Genomic DNA, 18,413 nt, shown 5'->3' on the forward strand with positions numbered 1-18,413 from the left:
CACCTGGGTCACACCTGGGAATTGTCAAATGTACGGCAAGAGGAGAGACATTTTGTCCTGGCCAGGTGTGTCGACACACACTGAGGATCAGTCTCCAGATGTCTACAAGACTCATCCTGTGACATACATTCTCCAACTCATCTGAAGAACTGTTTCTTGAGGCCGTCTATCCAGATTTCCATCCATAACTGTATTAAAATCACCTCCCCATACAATCTTGGCAGTAGGAAAAGTTGTAATCAGCTGGCTAATTTTATCTTCTACTGTTGTAAATAATAACTTGTTGTCTTTTTTGTTGTTACACGCATAAATGTTAATAATAATGAATTGGGAATGATCTGCATCACCAACCAGTATTACCCATCTCCCATTTGAATCTGCTAAATGTTTAATAACGTGCCCTTAAAGTTTCCCTGTAAAATAGCGACCCCTGCTGACCGGTTACTCCCAAATGAAAACCATATATTTTTCCCCCAATGACTATTTTGAAAAAATAAAAATAAACATTTCCTTTTCAATGGGTCTCTAACACCTCTGGCATTTACAGAAAAAAACAGATACAGACATAAAAACTCAGAACAAATAACGTTAACTGTGTGAACTTCTTTGCAAAAACTGCAGAGATAACTGCTCTAATGTAATCATTAGCTGCTTCAATGTCCCTTATAGACCCCTTTTAGGCCGACTTCACAGTTGGGGTTAGTTTGGTGACGTTTGCTCAAGTGCAATCAATTGAAAAGTAACTTAGTCATCATAGCGAAGTAGCATGATGCTAATCTGTATTAAAAAGCCATAGCCTGCACAACTTAATTCCTATGTTCCCCTTAAAACAGTCACCGGTGCTTTCTGTAATATGCATGTACTTGCGGGCGTCATGGTTCAGTGCATGAATATATAAATAATAAATAACTCGCGTGCAATTTAATTAATGTAGCTAATGCGGCGGAACTACATTATACGCGGGATCTTTAGGGACATAATCTGAGATTTCAATGCTGGAATGTGACGTTTTTAATACCTCGTCATTTTGTTCATACAGGACATTATACAAACTGCAATGTGTTAACTTATATTTGTTTACACTTGCAATAAAACACAACATTGTGCTTTTGTCAAACAAATTCGTGCGTGTTTTGAGTGAGTTTCTTTCCTGTTTATGCTCGCCAGCCATAATCTCTGTCGTTGTTCGGACAAAAGCTTAGTCTTCTCACATCCATGGAGTCTAATGACGGGTATAGTGTAAAATCCCGATTTAACTGAACATCCGGCACGATTTTATCATCCATTGACCCAGCAGGAGATGACCATTTTCACTTTATAGCACGAAACTCATATCACTTCGTTCAACTCGTATTGCTTCTTCAAATGTTTTGCCCTCAGCAATGGCGCCGGGTCGGCAAATGCCCGCATGTTGTGACGTCATGTGGGAACTATGTATTTTGAGCACCCTCACTATTTTCAGAAGTACCCTCAGTGATATGGTTCTAGAACCGGGCCTGCCCTCTGCTGGTACAACACACACACATTCAGGATCTATATTTACTCTAAAACTCCAACATTTTTATATACTGTGCATTATAAAAATAAAAAGGTTAATCTATGAATGAGAAAGTGTAATTTGCTGTGAAATAAAAGGTGTTTCACTGCCGCCTCATCAGGTCTGTCAGAGGATGGTTGAAATCTAAATGAAGTCTTAATTTCTAACAGTGAAGTCACTGTATCTTCAGTCTCTGTTGATTCTGTTGACTGTGAGTCTCTGTAGTGGATCCTTTTTCACCATCAGATGATCAGCAGAACATCAGACTGGCCTCGAATACCTAAAATAAAACCAGAGGTGGAAAAAGTACTGAAAATTTGTACTCAAGTACAAGTACAAGTAGTTGCTAAAATAATACTCGATTACAAGCAAAAGTACTGGTGTTAAAAATGTACTTAAGTAAAAGTATAAAGTACCCCTCTCAAAAACTACTCAAGTACTAATTACTAATTACTTTTAGCCTGTGATATTTATTTACTTTTATGGAAACCAAGTTATAAAAACGGTCTAATATGATTATTATTATTAATGAATTATAATGCAAAATAAATAAACTTATTGTCATGATTCTGCCTTCTTGTCTTTGATTTTTCTCTAGTCGTGACTCGTGAGGCAGGATCATGACAGAATCATGTTTTGTGTGCAAGCGCATGGCCTGTTTGGGCCATGTGCTTGTGTTGTCTCGTTAACTTACCCCGCCCCCTTGTTATCCTAGTCTTGTGATTATTGTCTAGTCAGTTTCACCTGTCTTTGTCATTAGTGTTCCCTTTATAATCCCCTTGTGTTTGCTGTCCTGTGTCGGTTCATTGTGAAAGATTGTGTGAAACCTACCGTGAGTTCAGTGTTTGACTTTATCATACTTTGTGTTTGTATCAAGCTGTGAGTAACTAGTTGTGAGTCTTGTCAAGAGGAGTTTGGTTCTATTGTTAGTTCTTAGTCTTAGTCTAGTGTGTTATACCCTGTCCTGTTTTGCCCCATCGTGGGTTTTTCTTTCTGTTTTGTCCTTTAATAAACCCCTTTGAGAATCAGTTGCTGTCTGCTAGTGGGTTCATCAGCCACCCTCGTAACAGAATGAACCGACCAACAAGAAACCCAGCAGACAGCATGCCTATTTTTCCTACTCTGCAGTCGTCAGACCCCGAACGATGGTGGCAGTCGGCCATCACCGACAGCCTGGAAGGCAAGCTTCCTTTCCCTCCTCAGGGAGAGTTGACCCTGAGGAAGTACGCCCAGGTCGTGGAGAAGAGGAGGTTTTTCTTGCCGGAGATTCTGGTCAACCGCTACTTCATCGCGGGTCTTAACGTCCGTCCTCCTCTAGCTGAACGTGAGAGACTGGTCAGCCGCCCGTTCCACAAGATGGTGGACAGTCTGTCACAGAGGGAGCTGCAGGGTGCTACAAGGTCTTCATCTTCTGCTACTCTTCCTGTGATCCCTGAGGGTCGTCTGTTAGCTGTTGCTACACTTGGGGACCAACCCAGTCTTGCCGCGACTCCTGAGACACCTTCCACGTCCATCAGTCTTCATGGTAAGCGTGGAAGGCACCCGTCGTGGGAGTCAGCATCAGAGTGTTCCTGCCCAGAATCCTCCGCGCCTGCAGTGAGCTCACCTGTAACGGTTCCTGCTTCACCTCCCTCTCCGGTCACTAGTCTGGCTACCTACTCTGCCCCGCGACCCAGGAGGAAGAAGAGGAGGAGAGGACCTTCGGGTTCGCCGTCTCTACCCCCTCCTGAGCCCGTGATGGCTCTCCAACCCGCCGCTGAAGTTGGAAGCGCTGTTCCCTGCCCCGCTGCTGTAAGCGCGATTCCGGTGGTTGCAACAGGAGACACCGTTCTACAACCTGCTGCAGAGAGCGCCTTTTCCCAGTCGGCGTTGGGGAGATCCATTCCAGAGACTTGTACTGAGAAGGTCGTCTCTGAGTCTTCTGCCGTGTCTGCAGAGGAGAGAGCAGCAGCAGATTCCGCTGCAAGGGCTGTGGTACAGTCCGTTTCGGCTCATCAGGAGATGCCAGTCATCATCGCTGCCAGAACCCTGTCCGAGTATTTATCCTGTCTGGTCAGAATTCTTGATTTCCCAGTCAGTCCTGTCTCATCCCCAGTCCCTGTTTCAAATGCTCCAGAGAGCGCCGATCCCAGTCCAGAAACAGTCTTCGCTGATCCCAAGTCTGCTACACAGAGCACAGATCTCAAGCCAGCTGCAGTCTTCGCTGATCCCAAGTCTGCTAAACAGAGCACAGATCCTAAGCCAGCTGACTTAGAGGCTGATCCCAGGCCAGCTGCCAAAGCTCCACAATCGACTGTTTCGCCCCGTGTCTTGTGTCCTGCACCTTTGCCTGCTTTGTCCCCCGTCAAAAGTCCCGTTACCTCATCCTCTGTGTCCTTGGAGTCCTCTATGTTGGAGTCTGCTGCTGCCAGTAAGACTGCATCCCCGTCTGTTTTCCCGGTCTCCCCTGGCTCCTCTAATTCCCGGTCTGTTTCCCCATTTGTCCCTGTCCCCACTGTTCCTGGACTTCCGTTTGTTTCCCCTGTCATGGCTCAACCCCGGACTGTTTTTCCCTTGTCCCACACCACTCCTCCCAAGCCCGCTCGGTCCTCTCGTCCTAAGCCTACTCCACGTGGTCCCAGGACCCCTGTCCCGCCCACCCACCCTGGACTGTCGCGCAAAGACATTGTGTTTCCTCCCCCTCCTCTGCCCTGTATGATGTTTTTGATGTTTCATCCCAATCCTGTCATTGTTTATTTTTGTATGCCTTTGTTAGTTTTTGCCATGTACTGTTGGTTTGTGTCTTTGTCACAGTCTGTCATGTCCCGTGTTTAATGTCCCCTTGAGGAGCGTCTGGAAGCCGCTCCTTAAGGTGGGGGTTCTGTCATGATTCTGCCTTCTTGTCTTTGATTTTTCTCTAGTCGTGACTCGTGAGGCAGGATCATGACAGAATCATGTTTTGTGTGCAAGCGCATGGCCTGTTTGGGCCATGTGCTTGTGTTGTCTCGTTAACTTACCCCGCCCCCTTGTTATCCTAGTCTTGTGATTATTGTCTAGTCAGTTTCACCTGTCTTTGTCATTAGTGTTCCCTTTATAATCCCCTTGTGTTTGCTGTCCTGTGTCGGTTCATTGTGAAAGATTGTGTGAAACCTACCGTGAGTTCAGTGTTTGACTTTATCATACTTTGTGTTTGTATCAAGCTGTGAGTAACTAGTTGTGAGTCTTGTCAAGAGGAGTTTGGTTCTATTGTTAGTTCTTAGTCTTAGTCTAGTGTGTTATACCCTGTCCTGTTTTGCCCCATCGTGGGTTTTTCTTTCTGTTTTGTCCTTTAATAAACCCCTTTGAGAATCAGTTGCTGTCTGCTAGTGGGTTCATCAGCCACCCTCGTAACACTTATTGGGTTATTTAATTTATAAACTTCTTTTTTTCTTTTCTTTTTTTTTACAATAAAGATTTCCAAAAGTACCCTACTAATATTTCAAAAGTTTCAAAAGTTATCAGCATTTAGTACTGACACAAATGTGCCATCTAGACAGACTGACAATCAGTGCAGTTACACTGTTATGCCAGTGGGTCATGGCCGGCAAGATACTGTTTTTATGAAAGAGTCATTATTAAACTCTTCATTGTAAGCTTAAAACACGGATTCAATATATATAAAACATTGTGTTGACAATGACATACAATATAACTTTTTAATCTAAGTTTACAATGCTAAATCTTTATTACGATATATGTGCTTGTCACCTGAGTAACGCTGAAGCTCATGTTTCAAGTGATGTTTTTAGTCAAATTATCGTGAGGTCTACCAAACTTTAAAAACAAAAACAACTGAACTATCACATATCACTGCAGAAACAAAGTTTCTATAAAACATCTCCTTTCCTTCCTCTGTATAAGAACAACTCCTCCATGTGGGGTCATAGGCATTCGTCATCTGGTATTTCTTCGGAATTTTCAATGAATTCAGTGTCTCGAATGTCCATGTCCATTACGGCAAAGTTCTTTGATAACACTTTAATACAAACTGAAGGACGTGTGAGGACGAATATAGCTCTCCAGGAACCGGGCTTTTTTCTCGCTCCAAATACAAGGGTTTTTATTGGCCCGCCTACGATCAGTTATTTCCATTGGATACCCAAATGCTGGTCAAAGATTTGAATAATTGTTGAATTCAAATTGTACAAGTACTTTGTAATTAATGGCATTTTTAAAGTAGTGAAGTACATTACTTAACTTAATTTGTACTCAAGTACAAGAAAAATTACAGACTAAAAAATGTACTCATAAAAGTACAAGTACACGAAAAAACTACTTAATTACAGTAATCTGAGTAGTTGTAATTCGTTACTTCCACCTCTGAATAAAACACACACACAGTCACATATGCAGTATGAGATATTACATCTGTCACATCTTTTCATAAGAAAACTAACTAGATAATCTATATTAATTCCTCCTTCAACATGATAATATAGCTTCTATCTGATGCTCAAAGTCACTTTACAAAATCAAAAGCACATGAAAGGTCACTTTCACACAACGGACAGCTGATCCAGAACCAGCCGAAATCATCATTAGACTCACTACAGATTTAATATCAGTTGATAACAACCCAAATCTCAGATTATCAAAGAGAGTTAAAGGGGAAAAGCTGAAAATAACATTAATATTACTCTCACAATGTCACAACAGTATGAGCAGAATTAAACTAATTTATATTCTCTCTCTCACACACACACACACACACACACACACAGTGTTACTGAATCTGAACCATTACTTTTATTTCTAGTGAGTAAATCAGCCATTTGAACTTTAAATAAAAAATGATGATGAAATTCGTTGAAATTCGTGAACTATTCTTACTCTAGTGTCTCCAGTTTATAATGTGGATCATCCCTCAGATCCTCCAGCTGCTTCACTCCTGAGTCTCCTAGTTTATTATCTGACAGATCCAGTTCTCTCAGGTGTGAGGGGTTTGATCTCAGAGCTGAAGCCAGAGCAACACAACCTTCATCTGTGACTCCACAATCCATCAACCTGTAGAGAACAATGACACACATTAAGCCTATATCCAGAGATAAACACAACACTTAAACTATAAATAACATAATGCTGTCCAGGGGCACCGTAAAGGGGGGGTAAACGATGACGATTCTCGGGGGCCCATGACTAAGAGGGGGCCCCAATAAAATTGTGGTTCTAAAAAAAAAATATTTTATTGTTAACATTATTAACTTTAAATTACTCTATTTGCTGTTTCCTGGTGTCAAAAAATGATTTTGTTTAGGAAACACAAATGTCAGTGGGCCCCTCTCCCCCTCTCAATTATCATAAAATGGTTCAGTCCACCCAAATTGTATCCAGGCAACGTATTTTTACACTCTGATTGTGTGAGACGTACACGCTTGGACAGATTCGGCTTGAAGTCGTTCATCCTCGGATGCTAATCATGCGGTGCCGTGCGCTGTTACAAAAAAGCTGTGCACACAGCTAAGTGTCACGGGTGTGGAGCAGGCAGAAGGAACTGCAGGACTCCAGAGTCACAATGAAGATAATTTTAATACAAAAATACAGGCAGGAAGACGGGTTACACCAGGTAACATTCAACATTGACCGACAAGGACAGAATGAAACAGAGGGAACTAAATACAAGCAGGAATCAGACATAATGAGGTGAAGACAGGTGAAACAGATGAACAGGACGCTGAACGGGAGGCTGATGAGGGAGTGAGTTCAGGTGTGCAGACGAGAGGATCATGGGAAGTGTAGTGCTGGAGACGCAGACTGGATGGTGCAGACGAAGGACTGTGACACTAAGACACGGCTAAGTGAAATGAAGTTCAGTCAGGACCACTTGAGTCAAAAATACCAAAAAGCAATTATTTTCCAAAATATTTATTTGCATGATTGGTAAAGTTACATTTGGCGGTATGGCTCTGTTCTGAATTACCATCCTTTTCATGAGCTCCATGAAAGTTAGTCAGGTAACAGCAGCAGCTTCTGGGGACAATTTCCCATTTAACTGGGAAAGCAGCAAACAATCCCCCCTTGAGAACAGAGCATGCATCAGTGAAAACAGATTGACACTGATTAAGTTAGACGAAGTTGAAGGAGGAGCTAGGGGAGGAGGTGGGTTGCGAGCATGCAGTGGAAGCAACTGAGCAACAGACTAAAAGATGCCTTTAAATAAGGCCCTTGATTGAAAGACTATAATTGAAGGCGTATCCATCGGATCAGCTGATAGACCGTTATCAGCTGATAGCAGAGCTTGACTACGCGGCCTGCCTGAACTAACGCTGTACGCTAGATTTCAGTCAGGACCACTTGAGTCAAAAATACCAAAAAGCAATTATTTTCCAAAATATTTATTTGCATGATTGGTAAAGTTACATTTGGCGGTATGGCTCTGTTCTGAATTACCATCCTTTTCATGAGCTCCATGAAAGTTAGTCAGGTAACAGCAGCAGCTTCTGGGGACAATTTCCCATTTAACTGGGAAAGCAGCAAACAATCCCCCCAACAGACCATACCAGGCAATCATCCCTGGCTCTTTTAGCCAAAAGAGCCAGGAGAGGATCGAATGAGCGTTCAATAAGCTACCTTATTTAGTTTATAAGAATAGCTAAATAGAGAGATAAAAATAATGTTTACAACAAAAAAAAAAAATTTTGAAGCTCGATCTAAAGAACTGTAAAAGCCAATTAATTACTGAAGCATATTTATTGACTACAGATCATAAGCATCACTCATAGCTTTCTGAGCGTCAAGGATGGCTCGCGTATCTGGCCGGAGATACCGTTCATAAGCTGCCGAGGACCATCTACCCATAGCTTTAAGGGTAGAAACGGGAGTAGAGGAAGCAGCCGTTGTAGCAGCCCCTATGCGCAATGAATGAGCTGAATAACGCCCTGGGGGAAGCCCGCAGTATAGACAAAGCAGGCGGAAGCGGGATGCAAACCAGGCTCTGGACATAGGCTTCCCCTCCTCCGTAGCAAATAATGGGTCCTCCGGACGAGCTTGAGGACGACTCCTCAAATATGCCGACATAGAAGACAGAGGACAAAAAGCAGAATTAGTTTCAGAAATATAAACAGAAGCTCCTTCCCTGTTCCTATCAGATTTTGAGTGTTTCAAAAAAATAGTGAAGTGGTGAGAAAAAACTGAAACATCAGATATGGTGAGGTCATGTGACGGGTTAAAGGAATCTGTGCGTGTTGAGAACTCACCACCTCTGAGGAAGCCATAGAAAGCAGTAAGCAAAACAGATTCTAACATCATATCAGTGTGAACCCCAAAGCATCCCGCTCTCAGATGTGATATTAATTTTCTCAAAAGTGTTAGTGTGAGAGGGAGGCGATGATCATTGCCTCTAGGTTTCTCTTTTTTAAGTCCATTAAGCAGGAGACGAATTGATGAATTTTCGAGCAAGCTGGAAGTAGATGGATCCAAGCAGCGCAGGTGGAATTGGATGCCGGCGACCATACTTTTAATGGATGATGGCTGTATTTTACGGGACTCAAAACAGTGAACTATAAAAGCACTAACATATGAAACATTGACAGGAAGTACATTTACAGAGAAGGTGGCACAAAAAGAACTAAAATGAGACCAAGCAGTGTCGTACATTTTTAATGTCGATGTTGCTAGACCACTGCGCATGTACTTAGCTGCTGAATCAACATAAGATTGAAGGGTCATGTCTAATCTATTACGGTCTGGCTGAAAGGAGGGCAGACCAAGCTGGTTGATGCTGAACCTGGACACAGGAGGTGGAATTTCTGAAATTCAAATCGAGAAAGTGAATCAGCAACTTGATTGTTTAAGCCTGGAATGTGAGCAGCTCGAAAAATGAAGTTATCCAATATCGATGCCCAAGTAAGGCGCCTGACGAACCGGTTGATAAACGGAACTGATGAGCGACCCTTATTAATAATATAAACAGTTGCCTCATTATCACAAAAGAACAGAATTTGTTTTCTGGACCATTGTTTGCCCCACAAAATACAAGCTATCACAATGGGATAAAGTTCCAACAGAGCGGTAGACAGATTATTATCAGGCATGGACGTCAGCTCCTTTGGCCATTTACTAGCAAACCACTGACCATTAAAAACCCCCCCAAAACCGACAGAAGGCGCAGCATCTGTATACAATTTAAGGGCTGCAGAAGACTCCAGATCGTCATGATGAAAAAAAGAAATGCCATTCCAATTATTAAGGAGCAAAGACCAGAACCTGAGATCTGATCTGCAGCCTGCATCTAGAGTAACTATGTCCTTAAGATCTTTAACTGATTTAGATATATCGAGGAGTCTGGCAATGAAAGACCTGCCTTGGGGAATTATACGCATCGCAAAATTAAGATGGCCTAGCAGAGAAAGCAAATCTCTTTTTGAAAAACATGTGGACATCTGAGCATTTCTCATGATTTCTCTAATGCGATTTAATTTTTTAAGGGGCAACGAGGCTTGCATTAAATTGGAATCTAAAGTAATGCCTAAAAACTCAATAACTTTGAGAGGACCTAAGGTTTTTTCCTCAGAAAGGGGAACACCTAAATCGGCAAAAGTGTGTTTTAACGCCGAAATGCATCTCTCTGGCTTTGCATTTTTATAATCCACTAGCAGAAAATCGTCTAAAAGATGGAGCACATGCGGTATTTTGCAATTATTAAGAAGAATCCAACATAGCGCCTCTGAAAGTGTATCAAATATTTTTGGACTACTGCGACAGCCAAAAGTAAGCCTGACCGAAAAATAAAATTTTTCCCTCCATTTAATGCCAAATAAATGCCACTGTGATGGATGTAAAGGCATGATTTTAAAGGCGTCTGTAATATCTGCCTTTGCGAGCCAGGCACCCCTACCTGCTTTTTTGATAATTTTAATTGCATCGTCGACTGTTGCGTAAAAGAGAGAAAACGGAGTTAAAGGAATAAGACTATTGATACTTTGAGTGGCATCATTATGAGGGGCAGACAAATCAAAAATTAAGCGCTTCTTCCCTGAATATTTCCGAGTAGCGATCCCTATAGGATTAATCCGACAAATTGAGAAAGGAGACTTATCGAAAGGCCCAATCAGGAATCCTTTCTTAACTTCCTTTTCCAACAAAAAATCAACAATTTCAGGTTCTTTAACAGCAGAAAGCAAATTATTACAGGAAAATGATAACTTAGGCAACCATAACAATCCTGCAAAAAAACCTTGAATAAGTCCAGTTATTAAATAATTGACAAAGCAGCGGTTAGGATGATTTTTTAGTGCCTGTCCCAGCTTAGGAACATTGACTGGAGTTGTTGGCTTTATTTCTTTTTGTCCTTTTTCATAAAGCGGGTTCGTCTTGGGCACACAGATTTTGGGTGGCCGTCCCCGCAGTAACTACAAGCATGAACATATTTACAATTATAGAATTTGCAAACATTTTCATTAAAATTAAAGCACAAAGGAGTAGCGAATGGTGTTACCTTAGAGTCAACAGTTTGAAAGCCAGGCTTAGAAGTAAAAGGAGACACAGATTTTGGGCATAGATTGAGAGTGTGAGAATGAGAGCCACAGATCGAGTAGGAGAGAGCTTGATGACCGGTGAAATGTCTGCTTATGAGGGTTAAGTCGACTACGGACCAGTCCAATCTCTGATTAAAACGTTGAATAAACATGGCAGCTTTGGCAGAGAATGATTTGTGATAGTCATAGAAGAGAGTTCCTCCATAAGTCAGAGCCAAGTCAGAAATTATTGCCAAATAAGTGTCCAGCTCGGCTCTACGAGACGGATAGATTTCGCAAATGACATCTCTGTAAACCCCAAATGCCACGTTAAATTCAGCTAGTGTTAACATTTTTGAAAGCCGGGGATCGCTGTCTTTCAACATAACGGACACATCGCCGCAATCGACAACACGCTTCTCACTCATTTCTGAGCACAGTAATATTTTAATAAGATTGACATCATTACCTGCCACGATTTGGCTTCTCAACTGATGAGAAATCGCCGCAGCCGGCGGAAAGAATGGAGCGCCTGAAGACACGGGAACTGCACTTCCCATCGTTCTTCGCGGAATAGTCGCTGCTGCCGTATTTGTGACGTCATCATCCAGCTGCGGAGTAAACACGGGCAGCCGCGCCGTGCCTGAAGTGGAGTTCTCAAGAGACGGGCCAGAGAAGAGAAGATTTGCCGAGGACCTAGAAGATGGACCGGACTCCAAAGCCTGAATTCTGGAGTTCATGTCGGAGAGCGAAAACTGAATGCTGGACAATGCTGATAACACTGGGTCATTGCTTTGGACTGAAGAAGAGTGGACACCTCGGTTTGAGACAACAGGACCACCTGACCGCTTTGGTGCAACATCAGACGAAGTCGGGTCGAGGTTCTTTCTCTTCTGCGGCTGTTTTCTGCCGGAGAATGGAGGAGGAGGAGGAAGATCTGCTGTCGAGACGTCAATTTTTTCACAGAGCAAAGCAAATAATTCTTTATGCGAAGCTCCAGTCGGTGCCGAGATATCGTGCCTATACAAAGTTTCCAATAACTTCGGCAATGGCCAATCATTGATGCTAGGAGGACTAGAAGATTTACTCGCAAGACGAGAGCTCCGACGAACAGAAGCGTTGCTTTCGTCTTGAAAGGCTTCCTCTGCTTGACTTAGTGTTTGCTGGGATTCTTCAATGGATTCAACTTGCCATTGGTCTTCATCATGTGCGGTGGTAGACATGATCAGCAGTTGAGTGAGTAACGTTACAGCAAAATATATGAGTAATCTCATCGTATTGCGAGAGCTATGTTTGCGAGCATGCAGTGGAAGCAACTGAGCAACAGACTAAAAGATGCCTTTAAATAAGGCCCTTGATTGAAAGACTATAATTGAAGGCGTATCCATCGGATCAGCTGATAGACCGTTATCAGCTGATAGCAGAGCTTGACTACGCGGCCTGCCTGAACTAACGCTGTACGCTAGATTCTTGGCGGTCTTGTGCACCAAACTTGTCACTTGCCGCGGACGCGCCGAGAATAAACAAGGCTGAGTCAATAACTTCGCCTCCGTTTCCCTCGTAAGCTGATATTAGTATTTAAACATTCTCTATGATATCAGTCTCTTTCTCTCTCGCACACATTTAGGCTAGTTATTATTGCTTTATTTTTAAAGTTTGTGGTTAAGAATCGTGTAAAAAAAAATCCCTTATTTTGGGGGTGGAATCCGGGAAATCTTCCTTATTTTCAATGTTCAGTGTTGACGGCTATGCCGTACGCACGCTTTGTAGATAGACAGTTTCAGATAAAAAACTTAGTCTCAACACAGTTGAGCTGACAAACAGCAGTATATTTACAACAGTCTGAAACAGGTGTAGGCTGAAGCTCTTGCTTATGATGCCTATCCTTTTTTTGAAAATATCTCTTATTTAAAAAAGAAAAGTAAAATAATTATTGTCTTACATTATAATCTTGACAAACAAATCTAAAAAAAATGTATTTCCTAAACAATACATTTGCACCATCCCAAATACAACAAAAACAGTTTGTTCATTTATCGCTCTTTAAATTGTTTCATTTAGTTTCATTGCATTATTTTTAAATAGTTTCTTTAACATGCTAAGTGTCCCTTCCAATTTAAATTATTGTCTATAATCACTCCAAGAAATGTAATCGCTGACACCCTTTCTATTTCAACTTCATTAATCATTCATTTACCTATTTTATTCGATAAACTATTACCAAATACAACACATTTTGTTTTCCTTAAATTTAATGTTAGTTTATTCAAATCATACCAATATTTAGCAGTACCATTTTTTTTCCATTGTATCCAGAAGTTGTTTCAGATTGTCACCATGACAAAATAAGTTTGTATCATCTGCAAATAATATACATTTTAGTACTTTGGAAACCTCACATATATCATTAATGTATAACAGAAAAAGCAATGGGCCCAGCACAGAGCTTTGGGGAACCCCACATGTTACCTGCACCAATTGTGACCTGCAATTATCTATTTGGACATATTGATGCCTTTTCTCTAAATAATTACTTATCCAAGAGTGAGCTACCCCTCTTGCTTCATATTTTTTTTTCAGTTTCTCTAGTAAGATCTCTAGATCTCCTTTTCTCTGGAAAAAGTCAAATGCTTTTAAGATCTAAAAATACCCCAACTGTGTATTGTTTATTTCTGTTGCGTTAGATATTTTCTCCACAAAATCTTTTAACACATGTGTGACTGTTCTAATACTTCTAAACCCATATTGTTGCTTGCTTAGTATATCATATTTTATAAGAAAATCATTTAATCTTGTGTAAACTAATTTCACCAATATTTTTGAAAATTGTGAAAGCAAAGAAATGAGCTTATAATTTGAAAAGGTATGTATATCTCCAGTTTTATATATGGGTATAACTTTAGCGATTTTCATATTTTTTTAGGAAATATGCCATTTTAAAGAGACAAATTGCATACATGTACCAGGGGTTTCTCAACACACTCGATAATATGTTTTACCACAGACATGTCCATGTCATTCCAGTCAGTTGACTTCTTATTTTTAAATGATCTGACAATATCAATTATTTATTTCCATCTGTTCCTCTTATAAACATTGATTGCTTATTTACACTACTCATTTCTCTTTCCATTCTACTTTTTTTATTAATTCCTACTTATCTCAATACGTTTCAATTGAGCAGGGTGTAGCGGGTGCACGGCTTTGCATTACAGAGGACAAATTACGAATGTGGACATGGGATGGAGTTCAATTGTCTGATTGACTTAAATAGATGGGCATGATTTTATGTAAATTAATACGAAAAAAGTCAGCTGTGTTGGGTAGGGGGGCTGTTAAGATTCTTTTCATAGGGCCCAAAATCCTTAGCAGTGCCCCTGATGATGTCAATATGAAATATATACATATACTCATCAGTTCACTTTGTTAAATTACATCAGTTAGGATTAGGGGATTTAATATACAGTTTAAAAATCATTATTTCTATGGAGAGTCCTCATAAAACATGGAAACACAACGTGTGTGTGTGTGTGTGTGTGTGAATGGTTAATGTATTTGTAAAAACTAATCACATTAGGTCTGTCATATAATAATATATAGGCCTATACAAATATCTCTGCATGAACTATATATTGGCACACAGTGTGAACAGTGGCGGAGTGTGTGAAACAGAAATCTCTTTATTTCAACAGAAACATGAGTGTGATTATATACTGGACTGTTTCAGTGCCTACAACACAACCAATACACTTTATTAGTCATTGTAAAAATTGTAAAAGAGGTGAATGTAATGAACAATAAAGAGTCATGAAAACCCCTCTTTCAGCTCAAGTCTTCCTCACAATCGTTCTGAAAAGTCCTCTTAAATGTGTGTGTGTGACTGTGAGGAAAACTGGAGGATTTTACAGCTGACAGTTCTATCAAATCATTGAACACAATCTGTATTTTCCCTTTAACAGTATAAATGTTTATATACATTCGCTATAAATGCATATATTTGATATTTTCTCATACAAATGTCCTAAAACCAGTAGCGTAGATCACAAATCTCCATTTCTTCAGGACTCTGACAATAAAGATGGAGAGTGACAGAGAAGACAGAAACTCTCGTAGCTCTCCTCAGAAAAACGCTTGTTACACACACACACAGTTTGATTGTGTCGGTAGTTTCTGGCCAACCAAACACCCGCAGCGAGTCTCGGCCTGACACATCACGGGGGAAGCCTGACACACCTCAGCTCTTACACCATGGACACACACACACTTGCGACCCATGAACACCTCTCTAAACTACTGCGGGATTTTACAGTTTTAAGCGTCTGTCACAGTAAAACACCATGTGCTGTCATGAACAAGAGGAATGTCTTCTCATAGGATAAGAACACACAGTCTCATTAATAACACACACACTGACATGTCATCGATGGACTATAGTGTTTCTCCATGTCATAATCTGTGACTTTGACATGATGTAGATTTTAAACCTGGAGAAAAATCTCCACAGTATCCAGTTTCCTCCTGAAATTAAAATGAATGGACTGTTAATCCTGCCTGTGCTGAGATTGAGTGTGTTTAAAGTAAAGGGTGTTAAATGTATGTCATGATGTCAGAGTGTGTTTTTCAGTGTGACTATCAGTCCTGCAGTTTCAGCTTAATGAGGAGCAGCTCATGTGTTCAAGCATTTACAGATCAAACACATGAACTCAGTGCAGGAGAAACACAGCAAACGCTTTATACATATTAATCCTCTTACATCATATGAACAGAGGTCATCATATGAACAGAATTCATGAATTTAATAAGGAGGAATTTAATAAGGTGAATTCATGAATTTAATAAGGTTGTTTCAATAGCTTTGCTTGTAATTAATGTAATAATTATTTCCCTGAATTTTATTCCATTTGATTATAATTTATGAATTCACAGTGACAGTTTAATGTGAGAGTCGTGTATGATCTTACCACAGTTCCTCCAGTGTACAGTGAGGATTCGCCAGTAGATCAGAAAGCTGCTTCACTCCTGAGTCTCCTAGTTTATTCCCAGACAGATTCAGATCTCTCAGGTGTGAGGGGTTTGATCTCAGAGCTGAAGCCAGAGCAACACAACCTTCATCTGTGACTCCACACTCCCACAACCTGTAGAGAACAATGACACACATTAAGCCTATATGCAGAGATAAACACAACACTTAAACTATAAATAACACAGGCAAGGCAAGTTTATTTCTGTAGCACATTTCATACACTATGGCCGTTCAAGTTGGCTATATCCCTTTCAAGTGGACCCGTGGAAGCGGCGTGAGACTGAATCAGTGTTGCCAACTTAGCGCCTTTGTTGCTATTTTTAGCGACTTTTCAGACCCTTTAGTGACATAAAAAAGTGACTAGTGCCAAATCTAGGTCCTCTTTGGTCAAAGCTCAGTCTCCTCCAGATGTTGTCAGTGGTGCGAGCACGAGCTCTTGCTTTCTCCCTGCCGTCTCTCTCTGTCTCTCTCTCTCTCTCGCTGCGTCTCCCCTGTTCAGTGAATGATGAGAGGAGCAGCGGCTCGTTCTTCTGTTGAGCGCACGGCCGCTGACAGACGGCAATCAGCAGTGTTTCTCACTGACGCATCACTTATCTGCTGCTCTTTTGTTTTACATTTAAAGAATTTAGTTTGACTATTTTAATTTAGTGCTTATTACTTGTAATACTCGCTATCACAGAGCTTTAGTTCATCCAGTTCCCGAACTCTTAATTCAGATCATTTACACATATAAAAAATTTAGTCATTCACTATATCATTGCTACTCGTTCTATTGTCTGACAAAAAAAATCAGTGTTTGTTGTGTTAGTTATTATTAACACAATAACGCAACACATGCAGGTTACGTTTCTCAACAATGAGAATGAATAAATAAACTTCTGTTTCTCCAGACTCGCGCTTATCAGTAATCCACAAATCACAGCACTTTCATAATCACTAAGCCATAGGGTAGCGGTTTCAAATTTATCTAGATATATTGTTCAGCATTGCTTGAGCGTTTTATAATTTGCATGGCTGAATTATTCTTCCTCTTATCTGAGCAGGCACGTGCAGGGGGGGGGGGGCGTTGGGTGCTGGAGCACCTGCCCTTTTGCCCCTTGGTGCCCAAAGTGCCCTTTTGTCAAGACAAAATTTCCTCTCCTTTTTTTGTATTTAAAGGCACTTTTGTGGATGCCTGCCCCATCTAACTAGTAGTAAAATGAATGAATAATAATTTAGCCGTAAATAAAATGACCCACATGATGACCTTTCACCTGATTCCACACGCTGCACGCGCATTTTGTAATTTCGCGCGGCTATGCGCAATCGCGCATTCCCAGAGGATAGCTTCAACTCTTGCAGCTGCTGGTAAGTGGTGTTCTATTCTCAGCGAAGTGATTTTGATGTTTGTTTACTACTTATTATTATTATTATTATTATTATTTTACTAGAACGACGTGAAGAGAGCATGCAGAGTGATATTGTTTGTATTGCTGTGTGTAGGCTGTAGAAGTAACGTTAGCTTGCTGTTTGAGGGAGAAAAGTTTCGTGGAGGGGTGTTATTTGACTAAAAACTATTATTTGTACTTTAAACTATTATTATTATTACAGTATTTATTAAAAAAAATATTTTCACATAAAAATGATTATCACAACTCTGGTATGTTATTTTAAGATAATCCATGTGATCAGAAGTACCGTGACTACTGTAGAGTTACTGTCCTCGCTTATGAACTCAGTCAGACGGCGGGATTTGAAGGGGATCGAGCGGGATTCTTTATTGCTGTTGATTTCAGTCTCTTTTTAATGATAGGCCTTACGCATCTGTCAATCATCCCCGCTTGATGATCTGTCAATCATCCGGCGCTTAAAACAACACATTTATCGATTACATTGTTTCTCCACTAGGTGATGACCAGTGTTGGGCAAGTTACTTTTAAAAAGTAATTAGCTACAGTTACTAGTTACTTCTTCCAAAAAGTAACTAAATTAGTAACTCAGTAACAAATTTTAAAAAGTAATTAGTTACTTAAGAAAGTAACTATTGCGTTACTTTCAAGTAAAATTCAATTTTAAATGCTCAAATGTGACCCCACCTCTACCCCTATTTAACGGAACTTAAAACACATGTGCATGTTCAATTATTTATGAAAAATCAGAATTTTATAATGAAATGGACACTTAATACAATACATTAACAGAAACATGAAACATTGTACACATCTAAAAAAAATGTTGCTGTGGGACAAAGTGAGACTAGCCTCCAATCAAATGCCATGTATGTAGATATTATGTTTATATAGTGGATCAATCCAAATAACACAATAGATGTTTTGGAACTTTTGATATTTATTGCCCCTCAACAGGCCACAACTGGGCAAAATTAAATTAAGTTTGTTAAGCT

The 18,413-nt window shown here is 40.5% G+C and overlaps 3 protein-coding genes across 3 annotated transcripts in view; 1 reads left to right on the top strand and 2 right to left on the bottom strand.

Annotated features, from left to right (window-relative positions):
* Positions 1-993: 993 nt before the first annotated feature.
* LOC120486123 (protein NLRC3-like) overlaps positions 994-18,413 on the bottom strand; it is a 53,058-nt gene continuing 35,638 nt past the window's right edge. The window contains exons 4-5 of the mRNA XM_089122205.1: positions 6,386-6,559; positions 994-1,817 (exon numbers count right to left, since the gene is read on the bottom strand). Coding sequence (XP_088978331.1) covers positions 1,799-1,817; positions 6,386-6,559 — 193 coding nt within the window. The 3' untranslated portion in view covers positions 994-1,798. The remainder of the gene's footprint in view (positions 1,818-6,385; positions 6,560-18,413) is intronic.
* Positions 2,609-4,362, top strand: LOC148997263 (uncharacterized). The gene is made up of 2 exons (XM_089132960.1): positions 2,609-4,229; positions 4,331-4,362. The coding sequence occupies exons 1-2, from the start codon at positions 2,609-2,611 to the stop codon at positions 4,360-4,362; spliced, it is 1,653 nt and encodes a 550-aa protein (XP_088989086.1).
* LOC148997264 (uncharacterized) lies at positions 8,301-12,347 on the bottom strand. Its single transcript, XM_089122217.1, has 2 exons — positions 11,477-12,347; positions 8,301-8,552 (listed from the first exon to the last, which is right to left on the bottom strand). Exons 1-2 carry the CDS (start codon positions 12,279-12,281, stop codon positions 8,401-8,403), a joined length of 957 nt encoding a protein of 318 aa, XP_088978343.1. The 5' UTR covers positions 12,282-12,347; the 3' UTR covers positions 8,301-8,400.

The sequence above is a fragment of the Pimephales promelas genome, chromosome 2 (genome assembly GCF_988280905.1).
Source record: "Pimephales promelas chromosome 2, fPimPro1.hap1.1, whole genome shotgun sequence".
Taxonomy (NCBI): Eukaryota; Metazoa; Chordata; class Actinopteri; order Cypriniformes; family Leuciscidae; genus Pimephales; species Pimephales promelas.